General features: G+C 47.9%; 2 protein-coding genes across 1 annotated transcript in view; both read right to left on the bottom strand.

Annotated features, from left to right (window-relative positions):
• The window catches only part of Erich1 (glutamate-rich 1), a gene marked incomplete at its 5' end in the record, with an annotated part of 52,793,804 nt that overhangs the window by 8,107,136 nt on the left and 44,666,345 nt on the right, over positions 1-20,323 (bottom strand).
• Ido2 (indoleamine 2,3-dioxygenase 2) overlaps positions 9,517-20,323 on the bottom strand; it is a 40,242-nt gene continuing 29,435 nt past the window's right edge. The window contains 3 exon segments of the mRNA NM_001419674.1: positions 9,517-11,731; positions 12,910-13,058; positions 20,165-20,216. Coding sequence (NP_001406603.1) covers positions 11,382-11,731; positions 12,910-13,058; positions 20,165-20,216 — 551 coding nt within the window. The 3' untranslated portion in view covers positions 9,517-11,381.

The raw sequence follows: 20,323 nt of genomic DNA, 5'->3' as shown, positions 1-20,323 counted from the left end.
TCTGGCAGCAGCTGACACTTGCACTCCTGTGCACGTACCCCACCCCCAAAGATGCATACATATATAATTTAGATTTTTAAAAATTTAAAAAAGAATAAATAGATTTTGCAATTCAACATCTCTCTCTGTCTCTCTCTGTCTCTCTCTGTCTCCCTGTCTCTCTCTGTCTCTGTCTCTGTCTCTCTCTCTCTCTCACACACACACACACACACACACACACGCACACGCACGCACGCACAGGCACACATTTTAAAACTAATAACGTTTTTCCGAGTATATGTCTGTTCTCTTAAATGATTACACTTACAAGTCTCCCTGGTAGCCATGAAGTCCTCGAGAGTAAGAAGTGACAATGCAAAATAGATACAAAGAGGTCTTGGAAGTCTCTTCAAAACAGAAATGATTGTCCCCCCTCTAATTTTTCCCACTGCCTGGGGAGTAGACAGACATCGAGTTTCCATAGCCTTGGCCCATGAGAGGAGAAGACACCTTCAAACTCACCAACCACCATGAGTAGTTAATGGTGCACCTGGTGTAATGGTGCACCTGGTGTAATGGTGCACCTGGTGTAATGGGGCACCTGGTGTAATGGGGCACCTGGTTATATACAAGCCCAACACAAGGTGACAGGGGGAGGGAAGGAGGCTAGAGGGTTGAGGTATATCCCCAGAGTAGATTGGCCAGACAGCCTAGCAGATCCATGTTCCATGAGAGACCTTGTCTCAAATATTAAGGTAGAGAGTAATTGAAGAAGACACCCAGGAAAACCTAGCCTCCATACTCACATGAACACACATGCACACACACACACACACACACACACACACACACACACCACAAAATAAAAGTAAACAAACAAACTGCTGGGCACGATGGAACACACTTATAGTCCAGACTCCAGAAATCACTGGTCGGCCAGCCTGGCCCAATTGGTGAGCTCCTCAGATGCCTGAGATCGTAGATCATCCTCTGGCCTCCACTAGACCAACCTGCATGCTCATTCACTGACCCGCATGCGCCCCCACATACACTCATGGATAATTTATATACTCTGGAACGTGACATCAGGTGGACGAGCCCTCCAGGGTGGCCAGGGCAGTCATCAGTGTCAGAAAAACACATCCCTAGAAATAAAACCGAGAAAGTGGCAGGGAAACAGGCTCTGCTTCCCAAGGCTTGCAGACTGCAGCCTTTCTTGCTGACAATCTGGGAGTGTAGAAGCACCGGGCCTCCTCCACTCCATAATGCCCTGATTAAGGATCCAGCTTTCCTCCCAGGCTCCTAACAGTGAGTCCAACGATCCCTAGCAACCACAGCAACATAGCAACCAGTTACACTACATTCTGCACACACGAGTCCATACGGGTTTGTGACACACAGCGTATCCTGCTGTGTCTCCTTCGTGATTCCTGCCCCAAGCAGCTCCCCACACTCCCAGCGCTCCAACTGTGTCCCGTGGAGGAACTGGGACTCTCAGCACGGTGGGCGTCACAGACAAGAGGCCGGTATTCCATGTCCACGTGGGCTTTATACTGTCTACCTGCAGACAGGAGGCTGAGATTGACTTCTGCCCCATGGCTACATATCAGAGCAGGGTACAGTCTGGACGAGCTATTTTATTGGTTTTATATGAGAATTTTAAAATTCCTGGTCACTGTCCGTATTGATCACTGGGTTTGAATTGTCAAAAAAAATAGCAGGGGTTCACCACACACACACACACACACACACACACACACACACACACACACTTTTGTCTTCTTTTATGCCTATTTGGTATTTTATAAGAAGGTTGGGCTTGGTGATAATGAGATAGGGAACAATCAGGGCAACCAACTCATTTCCTGGATCAATCAATGCCTTGGACCCACCCTGAGCCACAGTGCGGTTCAGGACACCCTTAGGGGGAAAGGCTTGGCATACACTGCCTTTTATAGTAGGAGGAGGTCACATGCCCCACTGAGGGGCAAAGAGAGAGCAAGGAGAAGGAGATTTCACCTCCCTGGCACGATCTGCCTTTTGTTTCTCTATTTTTTTTAAAGACAAAATCCCCACCATTTGCTCTCTAAGCCTGCCAACCCCAACCCCGTGGCTTCTGCCATGTGCCTGACCATCTGTGGGTTCTCTCCAGTGACTGCCCCTGTTGCTAATTTCCTAATTTGTCTCCATTTAAGCTTCCTGGACAGTGAGAGAACACTGATTATGGAGACAGGGAGAACTCCTCTCCAGTCAAAAGGAATCTGTCAGGGCATTCCTTTATCATATCTATTGTATGTCATTAGAATTATTAAGCTCAGCTTTTACAAATAAACTGTCGTTTGCTCTTGGGCCCAGAGAGAGCCATCTGTGCTGATTTAATGTGGTTCTGGCTGAAGGCATCACCTGGGGTGAAATAACTTCTCAAGGTCTTCCCAGGGCTCCTGTGGAGAAAAGACTTCTAAAAATATGTATATTTCGCCCCGTGACAGGCAGGGAATCTAGCGCCTTGGAGAGTGCCATAAAGATTTGTAGGTTGCTACTGCCCTCTTGTGGTCAGTAGCCAGATCTGCAGGCAAAAACTAAACACTGGAAAGCCAGTCCCATCTCTCTAATGTTGGTTTAGGCTTGGGGTCAGAGTGCAAAGGGATGTTGGCCTACAAATTCTACACCGTTACAAATCAGCAGCGTAGCAAATTATTTCAGCAAGTTATGTGACTTTCACCATGACCCCAAGTCCACATTCAAATTAATATTCTCAGATTATACGCTGGGAGTTGGCTCAGTTTCTGCTTAGCATGACTGTGGTTCTGTGTGTATTTCTTAAGGTTTATGTGGGAGAGGAGGGTGTATATATCTATGTGTGTCCATGGAGAGGCTGTGGGAGGACTATGAGTGTCCTCTGTCAGCCTGCATATTGCATTGAGACAATCTCATTGGCCTGCTGGGGCAAGTTCTAGAGATCTTGTCTCCACCCTGCCATTCTGGGATTCATTCTCTCTCTCTCTCTCTCTCTCTCTCTCTCTCTCTCTCTCTCTCTCTCTCTCTCCCTCCCTCCCTCCTTCTATTTCCCTCCCTCCCTCCTTCTCTTTCCCTCTCCCTCTCTGTTTGTCTGTCTCTGTTTTACACACACACACACACACACACACACACACACACACACACACTCCCAGCCATTTCACGGGTACTTGAGATTCAAAGCCACAACCTCATCCTTACATAGCAAGTGCCCTTAGCCACTAGCTGTCTCCCTAGTTGCTTGATCTTCACCAACACAAAATAGCAGAAAAGGTAGCAACAGGAGTGAGACGAAAGACAGTTCACAGGGCAGGGCTGTGGCTCAGTGGGAGGATCCTTGCTTGGCGCGTGCAAGGTCTCTGCACTGAGTTACAGTCCTGACTTCCTCAGACTCCGTGCCCAGCAGGAGACACAGATACAGTTGGTCCTGGCTCAGCATCCGCTCTACTCTGCTCTGTTTTGTTGAGTGCAGGGGCCGCCTCGTTGACCCTCCCCCCACACTCACTGGATCAATACAAACTGCACAGTCAGGAATGAACCCAGGAAGTGGACTGTAAAGTTCAGGAGCTTGATACCATTCTAGCCAAGAATTCCAATCTTCTATGAGCACAACCTAGAAACTGGTGGGTGTGGGGTACCATGGGCTCTCCAGACAATTAGGTATCCAAGCCAGTTTATTGGGTTTTTCTTTTGTCAGCATGCTAATGCCCTAAGATTTTTTACTGCAAAGGGTTAAAGAGTCTACAGCCTTAAAAGGAGGGTTAAAAGTGCCCAGGGAATATTGTATGTATTATCCACCTGCAAGGTCCTTGTCATCCTTCCCAACCGCATTGGTGTTGACTTGTGGTACCCAGCAGTGGTCCATGCATTGCCCCCTGAGGGAGATGACTACAGCTTGTCACTGTTGTGCAGGGTGGTCCTGGCCTTCCACTCTGACAGAGGGTTCCCCTCTGTGCTGCATTGAGATGCAGTGAAGTTCATGGTTCACATTGCGAATGTGGTGGTTACCTTTTCCAGATCTTCCCTCTGTGGTTAAGTGACTGAAATGCCAGCAAGCAGGTGCATGTGTATTCTATCTGTATCTTTGATTAGTCACACTGTTAATGACTACTGTCTGTGTTAATTGGCAGAAGAGATACAAATAGAAGTATTTGTGTTTGGGAAGTCACATGCGTAGATGATAAAGTGACATGTATGTGTATAATTAATAAGTAATTTTGGAGTAGAAAGACTGTGTGCCTCGTTGGCTCTAAGGGAAAGTCTTCGGTTCAAGACTCCTGGCACAATCAAAAGCCACTGCCATCTCTAATGCTGGTTAGGCTTGGGGTCAGAGTGGCACATAAAGTCTACATACATTTCACGGTTACAAAGCCGGGTAGCCCAGTGAGAGGATTGCAGCCCAGCGAGGAAGAGAGGTGACTCAAGCTCCACACATGTTTTCTCACAGAGCAGTCAGATGGCCCACAGGTACCTACCTATCTGTAAGAGGGATAGAGCCACGTGAACGACTAGAGGAAACGTGGGATAGGATTGGCGTACTGGTTCTGCAGCTGCCACAAAAGCACACAGCCCCAAAGATTTGTGACTTTATAAACCAAATGACTTTGCAAAAAGAAAAATTCATTCATTTATTTTTTTTGATGATGCTTACGCTCAAGAAATCAGTTTTTAATGTTCTTTAGGCCGCAGATGCTAAACTGCAGGCACTAAATAGCAATTGCTCTCAGAAAGCAGTAAAACCGACTTCTCTACTAACTTTACTGTTAAGTGAGCAGGGGAAGAGACGAGTGTCTCCTCCATTAGCAAAGCAAATACAACATCTGTGTAGGAGAAAAGGCAGGTTCACTGTCTGGAAGCAATAGTTGACAAGCAGGTACCAAACATTTTATCTCAGGTCTAAACATTGGCTCAGATCTGGAATAAAATGTTGAAATCCTTCCCCCTCCCCTTTCCCTTTTTCTTTCTTCCTTCTTCCCCCTTTCTTCCTCTTTCCTTTTCCTCCTTTCTTCCTCCCTTCCCCTTTCTTCCTCCCTCCTTCCTCCCATGCTTCCTTGTTCTTCCCTTTCTCTCTCCCTTCCCCTCTTTCTTTCTGGGGGGTCTTTAATTTAATCCTTATTTGGAAACAATGGACGACGATTGTCAAATGAACCAGAGGACGCTCGTTTGGGCCTCGATTTGAACTCGCTGCCTTCACTTCGCACTGAGAAAGGTGAGGATGCTGCGTGCCCCTCTGGAAGGCCAGTCCAGGAGTCGAGGCAGACTAGAGCAGCTGAGCAGTGTCGTGCACCTTAGCTTTATGACTTTAATGGTTTTGCTGTTTGGCTATTAAAAGCATATCAAGTCTTTACTGCTCTTCTTAAAAATAACCAAAATTAACTCTACCTGTACCCAAGTACACAACACAACCTTGAAAGGAACCAATGTCTTTCTGCTTCCTACATTGGTGACAGAGGCAACTTGAGCTAAGAGGGTCTCGTGCAAACAGCTTTGACCTTTGAGGGCTAGCCCCGCCCCCACAGATGAGAATTCACCCTTCATCAGAATCCTCAGGAAACAAAGTTTATACATTTGTTAAGAGACTGTATGCTCAGGGCTGGGATGCAGCCTAGCATTTGCCTAGAGTGCTTGATGCCCTGGTGTCTGCAAGAGTTTTAATGAGTTAAAAACAACGAACAGAGGCAGAGGGGAAGGAGGGATGGAGAGATGGCTCAACAACCAGGAGCACCCGTTGCTCTAGCAGAAGACCCGAGTTTGGTTCCAGGCACCCTCACTGGGTGGCTCAGGAACTGTAAACTCCTACTCCAGGGATCTGAAGTCCTCTCACGGCCTCTGATCACCAGCCCTCATACGGCTCACATACAGACAAACGGGCACACTACACACACAAACAAAAGAGGACATAATCAAGTTTAACAGTTTCACATGGCTCAGCTGGCACGGGGAGACTTTGGTTGTAAACTGTATCAGGTTTGCCTGAGTGATGTCCCCAACTTTCCATCAAGAGTTTCCACGCAGCCCCCAACCTTCCTTCCTGAGATCTCGGTGAGCACCATGTCTTAACTCTTCTCCATCCATTTGAAAGGAGGGCTCTTCCCAAATGGTGTGCAGAATGCACAGCCTTAACTTGCCCCTTTTCACCCTCTAAAGGGCAGTTATGCCAGGTAAAACTCCAGCTTAGCATTCTCTTGTGTCTGTGCTTCTGGGTTCTCTTTGGATGAGATTAATATTTAAGGTAATGGACTTGAAGGAAAGCAAATTTCCTTCCTTAATGTGGGCGGGCCTCTTCCACTCAGGGAGGGTCTTACAGAACAAACAGTGACTTCTGAGGCAGAGATGCCCTAGGAGACTGTCCAGGTGATGACCTTTGAACTTGAGGTGCAACATCAGATTTTAGACTTAGCTGTGCAGGCTTCAAACTTGCAGGCTTGTCTGTCTCTCTGTCTCCTTTTCCTTTCGTTTCTCTGTCTGTCTTTCTGTCTCTGTCTCTCTCTGTCTCTCTCTCTCTGTCTCTCTCTCTGTCTCTCTCTCTCTGTCTCTCTCTCTTCCCCCTTCTTCTCCCTCTCTCCATCCCTCCCCCCTCCTTTGCTATATATAAATATGATTTACACTATTTCAATCTCTCTCTCCTCCCCCCGTTTTCCCTCTCTCCATCTCTCCCCCTTCCTTTGCTATATATAAATATGATTTACACTGTTTCAATCTTATAGAAAATCCTAGTTAATAAACACAAGACCCATAAAACAAACAGTGGTTTTTTTCATAAAGCCCTTGAAGGAGAGATCTGTATGTAGGCATAAGCTGACGATCAACTAGGTACAGACTTTCTATGGAAACCTTCTGTACAAACTCCCTAAGGCAGAAAGAAAACACAGCTTCATCTCCACTGAGCCCCTGATAAGATGATGTATTGTCTGGAAATCATGTTCTCACGGGAACACGTGTGGAAGTCCCTTGGTCTGGATGTGGATCTAGTCCCTCCTATCCGGTTTCATCTGGATGTGGATGGATCCCGCAGCACGCGAAATGTCGAGGCGTGCTCGAGTCCACCATCGGCTGCGGCTGAAGAAGCAGCCTCCTCTTTCTCATCACGGGAACAACTCAAACCTGAGATCACAGGGTCTGGTCTAGATTGCTCGCCCGGACTGACTTGGCAATCTCTGTATTCTCAGTGAAACTCTGTCTTTTGCAAGCAAACGCCCTATTGTAGGAGGCCTGGATGGGACCCTGTCTGCCCCGAGAACTCATCTCCTCACGTGTGACAAGGACCACCCATCCGCTACTGCTCATTACAAAGGGCATCTAACCTGTTCCCTCCTTTCCTACCAGGCTTACTACTGACAAAGCACACCTGGCAAGCTTCTGCATAGCAAGATACTCACCCCTCTCGCCACCCATGCAATGTCCCCAGAATCTGCATTTACAGAGGCTCTGTGGTCTCTGAGTGGCCCTTGCTTTACCTGGGCCACTTTTTCAAACCTGGAACAACCTTTTCAATCCTGTCACACTGAGGGACAAAGTAGGATTCTGTTCAAGACAGGCCTAGGCTGTAAACCCTCTCCCCCTGCTTCCCATATCCCTCCTCCATTTCTCTCCCCCTCCCTCCCTTCCTCCTCCCTTCTCTCCCTCTCTCTCCTTTCTCCTTTCTTGCCCTCCTCTCAGTTTCAATTTTTGAGACAATGTCGCATGTATACTAGACTGGCCTTGAACTCCCCGATCCTCCTGTCTCTGCCTGCTGAGTGCTGGGATTACAGGAGTGCATGCACCTGGATGATATTATTTACTCAGAGTCGAAGGCCTTCCTTGTCACTAGCCAAGTGTCTATGAGATTTTGAGAATAGTCCTAGGTCTACTCCACGGGGCTGCTTGTTCAAACATACATCATTCCTCTTTGCCCGACACGGGGAGACAGATACCCAGTCTTACTTTGTCTGAGTGGCAAGAAAACCGAGACCCCCTTTGATCACTCACTCTGACTCCAAGACCCCTTAGCTTTGGGACAGCAGGCTCTTAAGCACCCCCTGGTCGACTTCCTCCCCATGCAGACATTAGGACGTTTGTTCTCACCGTAGTGCGAGTGCATACAGCCGCTAGAAAGCACACTCTGAATGCTACTCTTGCTTTGCCTGGCAGCATGCCGCCGCTGGGTCTTCTCTCCTTATGCTCGGCAATATGGGTGGCAGCAACTCCTGGGCCACCCCACAACCACAAGAGGGTGATGTCCACTCCCCACAGGGCACCAAGCTATGCGTTGGGGTGTCCGGGATAGCAGTACTAAGGCCAAAGAGCATTGTCTCAGCTTCATACAGCAGTAAAGACACCGCACTTCTGCAGTGGTGGAATCATGACTTCAAAAGGCTCAACAGCGTGCCTGCCAGTACAGCACGGGGCATGAGCTGAAGGGACTCCAGACGCGTCAGTCGGCCGTATCAAACCACACCCTTGCTATTGTCTGCCTCCCAACACCCCCAAATGAGGAACACACGCGAGAAATGTGCCTAAGCCCCACTTTATAACAAACTTTGTCCCAAGGTGTATCTCTTCTCTTAGAGCTACCCCAGACTGCATAGCTTCACTTGATAATAAACAAGAAGTCGAGGATCCGCTGCCTTCTGGGGTGGTTTGAAAGCCATATTGTTTCAAACACTGAGAAGCAGCAGCATTGGAAGCCAGGTCTTATCTCGAAGGTCCCACTCTTTGAGAGAAGCAAGGGGCAGGGGCAGGGGCATGGAGGCAAATGGGCTTCACTCCAGACCCTTTCTGGACCCTCACACATATGGTTCATCCCAGAGAAGAATTGAAACACGTAGGCACACCTCTGCCCTTATGCTGTGGTGTGAAACAGACTTCAACAGGAGACAAGGACACCAGGTAGAGAGGGAAGATTTTCTGCCGTGTTCTAATCTCCTGGGGGACACTGTTGAACCTACACCAGAAAGAGGACCAGTGACAGTATCGATAGAGGAACGCGATACTGGGTCTCTGAGAAGCCCTTAGCCTGGTCATGTGTACCCCTCCCCCCATATGCCAGATGGAGCCCAGAGGACCCAAGACAGGAAGAGTCCTGAGGCCTTGGTGCAGGACCTGGCTGAGTTCTCTTTTGGAGTTCGACTCCTCTCTCCCCCAGGCTGTAAAAGCAAAGAACCTAAGCCAGTGTCATGTTGCATTATGGTCACAGGGACAGTGGAACGACAGGGCTATGGGGCTGAAAGGCTTTCTGGGTAGGATGAACTGGCTTGCTAAGTCCACCTTACCTGGCTCCACACGGGAGACAAACATTTGGAAGAGGCCAGGCAACAAGCAGATGCCCTCACTGATGCTATACTCCTAGACAGGACCGTGAGACTAGTGCCCACTGCAGGTGTGTGTGTGTGTGTGTGTGTGTGTGTGTGTGTGTGTGTGTGTGTGTGTGTGTACACACATGCGTTTGCAGAGTGGGGAAGCAACAACGGTTGGAATTTACTTTAAACTGGTGAGGCTGGGGTTTTCTGCAGCCAGGTAGGAAAAGGCTTTGAGCTAGAACTGTCCAATATAAAAAGCCACATTTATTTTTATCCTAAACATGTGGGCTTACTATTTATTCTGGTTTGGCTCTCTTGCTTTCAAGGGGTCAATTAAAGCATTTTTCACATACAAATTTCCAGTGTCACCAGGGGGAAAGAAAAACACAGTCCTAAAAATAGAGCAGAGAGAATTAAAATAGAATTGGCGATGTCTACACCCTGTGGGGGAGTCACATCGGTTCCAAGTCAGTAGCCGGTCGCTCCCATGCTGGTGACTTCCAGGTCTGCATGGAGAGCAACCTCACCTCACAAATCTCCACTGAGCATCTGACCCCTCCTCCCCACCCTGTGCTGAATCCAACCTGGGCAGGGAGGAGAAGGCTGGCCCAGGTCACGGACAAGAGCACAGTAGGGCCTTGGTGAACTGAAAGAATCTAGAGCCGGCCATGGTGGTTGCATGTGTGTAATACAAGCACTCGGGAGGCTCAAGTAGTTCAAGGCAACCTGGGCTGAAGGATAGTAAGATACTGTCTCAAAAAACAAAACAAAAAATACCAAAAATAAACAAAAAGAAAGAGACAGCCGTCAATACCATCTCTGTCATCATTGTGGCCACATTGTCATTATCATCATCGTCGTCGTCATCATCATCGTCATTATCATCATCGTCGTCGTCGTCGTTGTCATCATCATCATCGTCATCACCAACAGCAGCAGCAGCAGCAGCATGGCTCAGTGTCTCACCCCTGTACAGCTCCAGCCTAAGTGACTCATCGAGACTTTCTCTCAAAGCCAGGGACACAGAGAGCAGGAAGCGTATGGTGGAGCAATTGGCCAACGTGTGCAGAGCGTTGGGTGTAACCTCCAGGAAGGCAAAACAAAAGAAACAAAGCTTCATACCAAGCTACTCACACATGGCGCATACACATAAGCTCTGAAGGGTGAGGCAGGGGGATCACAGTTTGAGGCCCGGAGAGAAGAGGCAGGGAGGGAGGAAGGGAAGAGGTCTGGGAGAAGAACCAGTGACACGTCCAAAAGCAACTTGATTCTTTTTAGATTGAGCTTGGGTATCTCTGACTTGCCCACAGAATGAAGACACGGTGGCAGCTCTCTGCTGTGAGGCAGGGGGATTGGGCAGGGCAGAAAGGTTCCTAGCAAGCAAACTGGCTGGGGTAGGGTTGGGGTGGGAGTCACAGTTTACTAACAAAGGACATGGTGTTCTTTGTGGCAAAACTATGCTTGAGTCTAAGCAGAGACCCTGGTTCTGGCTCCCACAGGATGCTAAGCACAAGGATGCAGGATGAGAACAGCTAAGCACAAGGATGCAGGATGAGAACAGCTAAGCACAAGGATGCAGGATGAGAACAGCTAAGCACTAGGATGCAGGATGAGAACAGCAAAGTTCCAGGATGCAGGATGAGAACAGCTAAGCACAAGGATGCAGGATGAGAACAGTGAAGTTCTAGGATGCAGGATGAGAAGCTAAGCATTAGGATGCAGGATGAGAACAGCTAAGCACTAGGATGCAGGATGAGAACAGCTAAGCACTAGGATGCAGGATGAGAACAGCTAAGCACTAGGATGCAGGATGAGAACAGCTAAGCACTAGGATGCAGGATGAGAACAGCTAAGCACTAGGATGCAGGATGAGAACAGCTAAGCACTAGGATGCAGGATGAGAACAGGTAAGCACTAGGATGCAGGATGAGAACAGCTAAGCACTAGGATGCAGGATGAGAACAGCTAAGCATTAGGATGCAGGATGAGAACAGCTAAGTTCCAGGATGCAGGGTAAGAACAGGTAAGCACTAGGATGCAGGATGAGAACAGCTAAGTTCCAGGATGCAGGGTGAGAACAGCTAAGCACTAGGATGCAGGACGTGACTGCTAAGCGCCAGGACACAGGATGGCCTCCATGGTCTTCTCCCTGACACTCTTCAAGAAGCTCAGCACAGCAGTGCCTCCAGTGCCCCTGTCTTCCAAGGCATGGGGTGAGAGACGAGTCAGCATCCTGCTCCTGGCCTTGCTGGCAGCGGAAATAATGTATCTGGCCACCATGTTGATGTGGTAACTGCGCAGCTCTCCCAGGGCCTCCACACACTGGTTATAGGCCATCAGGCAGCCCCCAGGGCCAGAGTCCAGTATGTAGTCTCTCAGTGAAGGGGCTGAGTGGAGGTCCTCCAGGAAGGCCTTATGGGAAGGCGGCATGTAGTCCCTCATTCTGTGTAGAAAGTCAACTGAAAGAAAGCAGCCGGGAGTAATACCTTAGCTCAGGGGAGACATTCAGGAGGGTCTGCCCGCTGTTCCAAACACTCAGGTACCAGAAATGCTTGATGGGGCTCTCTCCCTCAGCCTAGACGGGCTTTTGTTGTAGCTGTCAAATGCTCAAAATGTACATTTCTGGATGTTGACAGGAGATGCAGGGGAGAAAAAGAAGCAAGCATCTCTCAGATAATAAAGTTGGACAGAAATCTCCTAGTCAGTGTGCATGATGTGGTGTTTCCTGCTGAGGACTGAGGCACGTCTGTGAGCGTACACACAAACCCTTACGCTGACTGGCAGAACACCCCGGTGAATTCTGTTTGCTAGATGCTTATAGCTGGGGGGGGGGGGGGGAGGGGCAGCCAGGAAACGGAAGTTACCATGCACCTTAAGAAGACAGGTATTTTAGTAAAAACCTAGAGAAGCAAAACACTGAAAACTCAGTGTTTTCTGTAAAAACATTACACCTTTCACTGATGTTGTTTGGGTTGTTTCTTCTTGTTCTTGTTGTTTGTTTTGTGTTTGTTTGGTTGGTTGTTGAGAATCAGTGACTAAAATCAAAACAGGCTCCTGCCGGAGAGTTTTGGTTCATTTCGCTTCTGGTCCAAGTTAAAGTTTGGTAGCAATAAATATCTTTTGTAGCCATTAAGGCCATAGCTCTATGCTGCCAGGAAAATCAATAACAACTCTTTTCAAAGGTTTCCAAGTGATGGGCTCCCTCTTCTGGTCCACATGGAACCAGGGGGAAGTTTCGCCAGGTCCTGGGAAATGCTTTAGCAGTTTTCAGGCCTATTTCTTGCTGCTTCCGACTGGGCAGCACAAGGTCCTAGCCCTTGGACTTGACATTACCACCTCTTTGTAGAACGGGGAATCCACACATAAAAGACCTAAGCCAACACGACAGTGAACAGCCCAGGTCACAGCAATGCTTTAAGACTTGGAAGTGAACCCAAGACCCTGATGAGGTCTGATTCCATGTTACTGACTAACACGATGTAAGAGAAGCCACATGTGCACAGCCTCCTGCTGGTTTAGGCAAGTGTAAACTTCAGGACATCTTCATTTATACCTGTTTTAATCGGTTGCTAAAGATGGCTCCCCATTCTGCCTAACTGTCCCGTCAGAGCATAGGTGAGATGGGACGGATGCTCACCACTTTCCTTGCAATGCTGAATGCCCAGGAACTCATCAAAGGCGTGAAGCACGGAGCTCTGGGCTGCACTTCCGCCAGAGTACTTCAGAGGCTCTGTGGAAACACCCTCATAGACCAGCCCCACGGGCATGACTGGGTTGTCCTTCCACCTAGACAGGGGCAAAAATGATGATGATGATGATGATGATGATGATGATGATGATGATGATGATGACGATGATGATGATGACGACGATGACGACGATGATGACAGTGATGAGGAGGAGGGGGAGGGGGAAGGAGGAAGAGAAGGGGAGTAAGGGAAGAGGAGAAGGAGAAGGAAGAGGGGAGGAGGAGGAAGAGGAGGAGGAGGAGGAGCAGAAGAGGAGGAGGAAGAGGAGGAAGAGGAAGAGGAAGAAGAAATAAAAATGGGGACAATGCTTGCCAGAGTACCGAAGGACATATTAGATTGACTTTATCTTTACATCATGCCCTGGTGGAGTCTTTCTCTGCTCCACTTAAAGGATTCTTCCAGAGAAGCAAGGGTAGGAACTTTACGTGTTGGTCTTACAATGATTTAAACAGTTCTATCCCAGGCGTGCACGGGTGACATCACCACCATTGACAGGACAATTTAAAGGCTCTGAACAAGACCCCACGCCCTCTGCTTATCATGAACACTATAGCCCGGCACTCAAAACCCCACAAGTACAGATCCCCAATTACACACAAGCACACACAGGCACTTAACAGTTATTCCCCCGTAACTCTTGGACACGTTCGCAGCGTTAAACTGGTGATTGGCTTTTAATGCTCCATGAGAACTGTCATCAAGTGGTTTGTAACAGCAGTGATGACAAGCATGATGAAGGAGAACAGTGGTGTAACCAATGTCGTGGGCACCAGAGCCTATGGGAGGCTGGGAAAAGAAAGCCTGGGGCTCCTGCTCACGTGTGACCTTTCCGTGCCTCCCCCTCACCATCCTCTGTCTCTCATTTTCTGCCTCTCTCTCTTCTGTTCGTCTGCCCCCCATGGCTTGTCTTCATCTTGACCTGTTAGCTGAAGCCTAGCAGAGCACAGCATACCATACAGACACCTGAAGGGTTTACCCCTTATGAACGACCACACACTCACTCTCACCCTGGCTATTTGGCAGTAGATAGGGCCTGGCAATTTTTACCTTCTTTCCCAAAGAAGCAAAGACTTGAGCTAATTCCTAGATCCCCAGCATTACAGGACTAACACACACACACACACACACACACACACACACACACACACACACACACACTGCATTCCTAAGTTGCTGCTCCATTTGTCTTTATCCCATAGATGTCTACTGTCACCGAGAAGCACACTGACCTCTTTTGCCAACGAGCAAACCAGCCCCTGGGTGACAGGATAAGTGGCAGGTTTACACAGCTATTTCCTGTCAATCAAAGTCTGCATTCAGGGTAACTCCCCTGCCTGCATCCTAGACCTTCCCCAGACTCTGCAAACGCAACAAGGAGCTAGGTTGCCAGATTTGGTGACTGTTTGAAGCCAACCATTCCATGAATTGCAATGGTAACCAATTGGGGAGTCATATTCAGAAAAGAGGGACGGCATAAGAAAGAGAAAGAGAGGATACACAGGAAGAAAAGAAGATCACGCAGGCTATGGGACAAGGTCTCTATTCTGGGCAGATACAGAATTTAAGCTCAGCTTTGCTCGGCACTGGCCATTAGCCCTGGGTTAGCACATTGAACCTCTCAGAGCCTTGGCTCCCTCGACTGAGTCTGAGTAGTGTTAGTACAAACTGAAGTTCCGGCTGTAGGGAGGGTGTGTAGTGGGGGAGGCCATGCCTATGTTAAAGTTTCTACAAAGCTGACTGACTGATTGTGGAGACTTGGAACATTTGAAGATGCAGAGCCCAACAACATTGAGCTATCTTTAACTGCCTCCTGCCTGACCCAATACCTTTGTGACAGTTTGGAATGCACTGACCTGGTAGACAATAGGCTCCCACCACCTTGAAGCTGAAAATGCTTTCATTCATCATCCGCATGCAACTACTTACAGAGTTCCCCCTGTTTGGCTGAAAATGCCTGCCCGGGGCCCCCACCAGTGTTCTCGAAAAATCCCTTGAATGGTGACTTGCTTTGTCCTTGAACTATGAAAGCCCCTCCATGGCAACATGTAGAAGAATGCAGATCGATCCATCCTTATCACCCTGTACAAAGCTTAAGTCCAAGTGGATCAAGGACCTCCACATCAAACCAGACACACTCAAACTAATAGAAGAAAAACTAGGGAAGCATCTGGAACACATGGGCACTGGAAAAAATTTCCTGAACAAAACACCAATGGCTTATGCTCTAAGACCAAGAATCGACAAATGGGATCTCATAAAACTGCAAAGCTTCTGTAAGGCAAAGGACACTGTGGTTAGGACAAAACGGCAACCAACAGATTGGGAAAAGATCTTTACCAATCCTACAACAGATAGAGGCCTTATTTCCAAAATATACAAAGAACTCAAGAAGTTAGACCGCAGGGAAACAAATAACCCTATTAAAAAATGGGGTTCAGAGCTAAACAAAGAATTCACAGCTGAGGAATGCCGAATGGCTGAGAAACACCTAAAGAAATGTTCAACATCTTTAGTCATAAGGGAAATGCAAATCAAAACAACCCTGAGATTTCACCTCACACCAGTGCGATTGGCTAAGATCAAAAACTCAGGTGACAGCAGATGCTGGCGAGGATGTGGAGAAAGAGGAACACTCCTCCATTGTTGGTGGGATTGCAGACTGGTAAAACCATTCTGGAAATCAGTCTGGAGGTTCCTCAGAAAATTGGACATTGAACTGCCTGATGATCCAGCTATACCTCTCTTGGGCATATACCCAAAAGATGCCTCAACATATAAAAGAGACACGTGCTCCACTATGTTCATCGCAGCCTTATTTATAATAGCCAGAAGCTGGAAAGAACCCAGATGCCCTTCAACAGAGGAATGGATACAGAAAATGTGGTACATCTACACAATGGAATATTACTCAGCTATCAAAAACAACGAGTTTATGAAATTCGTAGGCAAATGGTTGGAACTGGAAAATATCATCCTGAGTGAGCTAACCCAATCACAGAAAGACATACATGGTATGCACTCATTGATAAGTGGCTATTAGCCCAAATGCTTGAATTACCCTAGATCCCTAGAACAAACGAAACTCAAGATGGATGATCAAAATGTGAATGCTTCACTCCTTCTTTAAATGAGGAAAAAGAATACCCTTGGCAGGGAAGGGAGAGGCAAAGATTAAAACAGAGACTGAAGGAACACCCATTCAGAGCCTGCCCCACATGTGGCCCATACATATACAGCCACCCAATTAGACAAGATGGATGAAGCAAAGAAGTGCAGACCGACAGGAGCCGGATGTAGATCGCTCCTGAGAGACACAGCCAGAATACAGCAAATATAGAGGCGAATGCCAGCAGCAAACCACTGAACTGAGAATAGGTCCCCTATTGAAGGAATCAGAGAAAGAACTGGAAGAGCTTGAAGGGGCTCGAGACCCCAAAAGTACAACAATGCCAAGCAACCAGAGCTTCCAGGGACTAAGCCACTACCTAAAGACTATACATGGACTGACCCTGGACTCTGACCCCATAGGTAGCAATGAATATCCTAGTAAGAGCACCAGTGGAAGGGGAAGCCCTGGGTCCTGCTAAGACTGAACCCACAGTGAACTAGTCTATGGGGGGAGGGCGGCAATGGGGGGAGGGTTGGGAGGGGAACACCCATAAGGAAGGGGAGGGGGGAGGGGGATGTTTGCCCGGAAACCGGGAAAGGGAATAACACTCGAAATGTATATAAGAAATACTCAAGTTAATAAAAAAAAAAAAAAAAAAAAAAAAGAAAGCCCCTCCATTTCCACACTGTAACATGTTAATTTGGAACAACTGGAATCTGTGTTTCTGGGCACTAATGTTTGGCCGAAGAATGGACCAACTCTGCTCCTTTGAGATAAGAGCTATGTTTCGCATTGACATTCATACTTATCTTACGGGTCATTGTAAGAACCAATTCAAATACCATTTGCCAGGTGCCTGGGACTTATTAGACGCTCACTAAGCACTGGCTATTTATTGTCCTCGCAACCCTGGAGGCTAAGAATGCCTGCCGTTGTTTTCTCAGCCACATTACACAGCCTCTCTGACCCTCAGTTCCCCTGGTTGTAGGGGATCCTGCTTCCTGCACCTGTTTGAGGATTTGTTGGGATCCAGAGAGGCCTGTGAACAGCCCAAGGGATGGAGTTCGGGGCTACTGAAATTGGAGAATGACATCTATGAGGAAGCAATGATGCAGACGTGACAACTGTGTGGATAATAGACCTGGTCCACACCAGTGCACAGGCTGCCATCTGTGTCAAGAGCAGCCAAGGGCACACGCATGCTCCCGTTGCTCTGTGATCTGCCTTAGGACCCACAGGATGAGAACCCTCCCACTCCTCTCTCATCTTCAAGATGCTTGACACCCATCTCCATCTCAGCGTCTTCTCTTTGGGTCCCCCTCTGACGCTTTCTCTGTAACCTTGTTCTCTACCACCCTACCGGATCCAGCTGGTGTACGGACAACACACAGAAAGGAAGCCTTCCACAACGACAGGCATCCTTCTCGTGCACATCTGGGTCTGTTCTCCATGCCTGCTCCCTCCTCCAGGTCACAGCAATCGTTCCCTTTGCTCAGAACTGGAATTCTCTTCCACGCCCACTCCGTTGCCCGTGGGTATCTGTCCACATATCACTGGGGATGTGGTATTTCGAGATATCAACAAACAAGAGACCTGAGCCACAGCACCCAGTGGTCCCTCCCTAGTTCCCTGCATCCTACCTGGCATCGCCTCGTGCAGCCTCTTGTTGTAACACATACTTTAGGATGTTTGCTTTGATCGGGTTTGCTCCATCAATATCTTCTCTCCCTCCTCCTCCCCCTCTCAGGCTCCACAAGGACCACGTGACTGCTTTTCTTTACTGCTGTTTCCAGCTCATTCAATGGTGTCTACCATGTGGTAGACCCTCACAATGGATTTATTTGAATGAATGAATGAGTGAGTGAATGAATGAAATGGATGAATGAATGAAAATGAATGAATGAATGCATGCATACATGCATGAATGAATGAATGAATGAATGAGAAACAAGCATTTCAGTCAGTATGACACAGCCAGTGCTCGAAACAGCCCAGCTAGCTTAAGGAATCTATCAGGTATGATAAAAGTCAAGAATGCCATCAGGCAACGTCCTTTCAGCACTTACTGGCGTGCCCTCGCTGAAGCCAGCTATGCTGACGGTGGTGCGGGAAACACCAGCACGGAGGTCAGATGATGAACTCAGGTCTGTTTTCACATCCCATGCCCGGCAGCACTGGGAGACAAAAATGCCTCTTTCCCCAAGTAGGTGAGCAACTCTCACAGGCCGAGCTGTTGTTTGTAAAGGAATGGGGCTATTTCCATTTCCGGTCTCTAGGGTAAGGTTTAGACTTGCTCCTGGTGTGATTCTAGCAATGCCAAGGAAAGAGGAAGTTGGAGGAGAAAGGACTGCTTCCCTGCAGAGCAACCTGGGACCCACTCCTGGCCTCTCTGAGAACTGTGATGGGCTGGGAACTGGAGGGAATACATCTCATGTCCACATGACATCCACTCCTAAATAAAAGTTAAAGAAGCTAATGAGAAGCACAAGATAGATGCAGAGTGGTGAAGCTGACATTTTAAATTCAAGTCTACTGGAAACTCCCAACAACCCAGATGTCTGTTGAAACTGTAGCTACATTGTTTAGGCCACTGAGCGGCACAGTAAGCAGTCTCAGCATTTGAAGTGGAGGGATGGCCTTTAGGCAGATACCAGATAAAAAGTGTCATTGCCTGGAACTTATTTTGATGCAAACCAAGTTCTCTTCCCATTCTTATCAAGTCTCTGACAAGAGGAAGTAGAGTGATTCCTTTAAAAGTCACCCGTGGGTAGGATTCTAAAAATAGTCCCCCAAGATTCCCAACTGAATTCCTTAAGACCAAGAGCTGTTCTGGTCACCATATTATAGGACAGGGCAGAAGGACTTTTCAGATGGGATTAGTCACTGATCAGTTTAGCCTTAATGTGGGAATTTCCCCAACTCATCCAACTTGATTGAAAGCAGCTACAGTTTCCCGGTGCTGGTCAAGACAGAAGTCAGGAAAATGTGTAATTCTAGAAAAATGCCAAGTGCCATGGCCGTGTCAGGAGTCAAATTAAGGGCGTGGCAGGGAGGGCAACATAGGACGACCCTAGCAGGCCACAAAAGCTTCAGGCTGATGATATGTACAAGGAGGCAAAAATCTCAGTTCTAGACACACACACACACACACACACACACACACACACACACACACACACACACACACACACTAGCATGGCAGTAATAGTAATAGATTCAGTATTTGGCCTGTCTCTTGCTCTGTCCAGTCACAGCTTGGATGCTTCTCTTGATAACATCACCGGCACCTCCAAGTCAACAAGACACAGACATTCAAAAATGAGTTGGTTCTGTTATTGGTGCCTTAGACGATAACCTGGTTAGAGTATGTCAAGGAAGGAATAAGCGGGTGAAGACATATGCTGGATGGGGGTGGTGGGATGGGAGGCAAGCAGACAGACAGACATGTACAGTCGTGAAGCAAAACAAGGGTATCCAGGATCAGTGAATAACTGTTCCTGCTACCAGCATAGCAAAATGCTTCAAGCTGAATCTAGACAATGGAACTTTATTTCTCACAACTCAGAAAGAGAGGAGGTCAAGGCATTGAAGGCCTGGACTTTTGTCTTCTGATGGGTCCCTGAATGCTATGTCCTCAAAGGTCAAGGGACAAAGAGGTAAACTGTGGCTATTACTTTCCAGTCTATCTCTCCTCTACCCTTCATTCCATCTCCTTCCCACACTCCTTCCCCCTGTCCATTCTCTTTTCAAATTTTTTTTGTCCCTGTCATCAAATTGGGGTTCTCTGAGGATCTATGGTCCCAGTCTGGTGACTGAAGACAATCCCTTCAGACTTAAGTTCCCAACCTTGGAGCCTTTTTCCTTCTGGTGGTTCTTGTGTTCTGTCCTCCTAGAGTGGGCCTGGGTGGTGACTTTGCCAGCTTGGGTCACTCGCTATACTTCTCCCTTTAGGAAGCGTCTGTCTGTCTATCTCCGCACACGTCTGGAGAACAGTACAGAGGTCCCAGGCAGGAAACCAGTTAAGCTGTACTTACCCAGAGAGGAAGATCCGGATGACCGAGTAAAATATTTCTGGGTCTACATAATCTGGAAAACAATCAAATGTGAACTTTACCACAGGCCAAAAAAAAAAAAAAAAAAAAAAAGCAATTGGCCCCATGTGCCTGGCCCCTGCTGCTTTCCTGGGGCTCCCC

This window comes from Rattus norvegicus, chromosome 16 (assembly GCF_021556685.1).
Source record: "Rattus norvegicus strain SHRSP/BbbUtx chromosome 16, alternate assembly SHRSP_T2T, whole genome shotgun sequence".
Classification (NCBI taxonomy): domain Eukaryota; kingdom Metazoa; phylum Chordata; class Mammalia; order Rodentia; family Muridae; genus Rattus; species Rattus norvegicus.
Note: the sequence above shows the minus strand (reverse complement) of the source record. Positions and strands in the feature narration are given on the sequence as shown.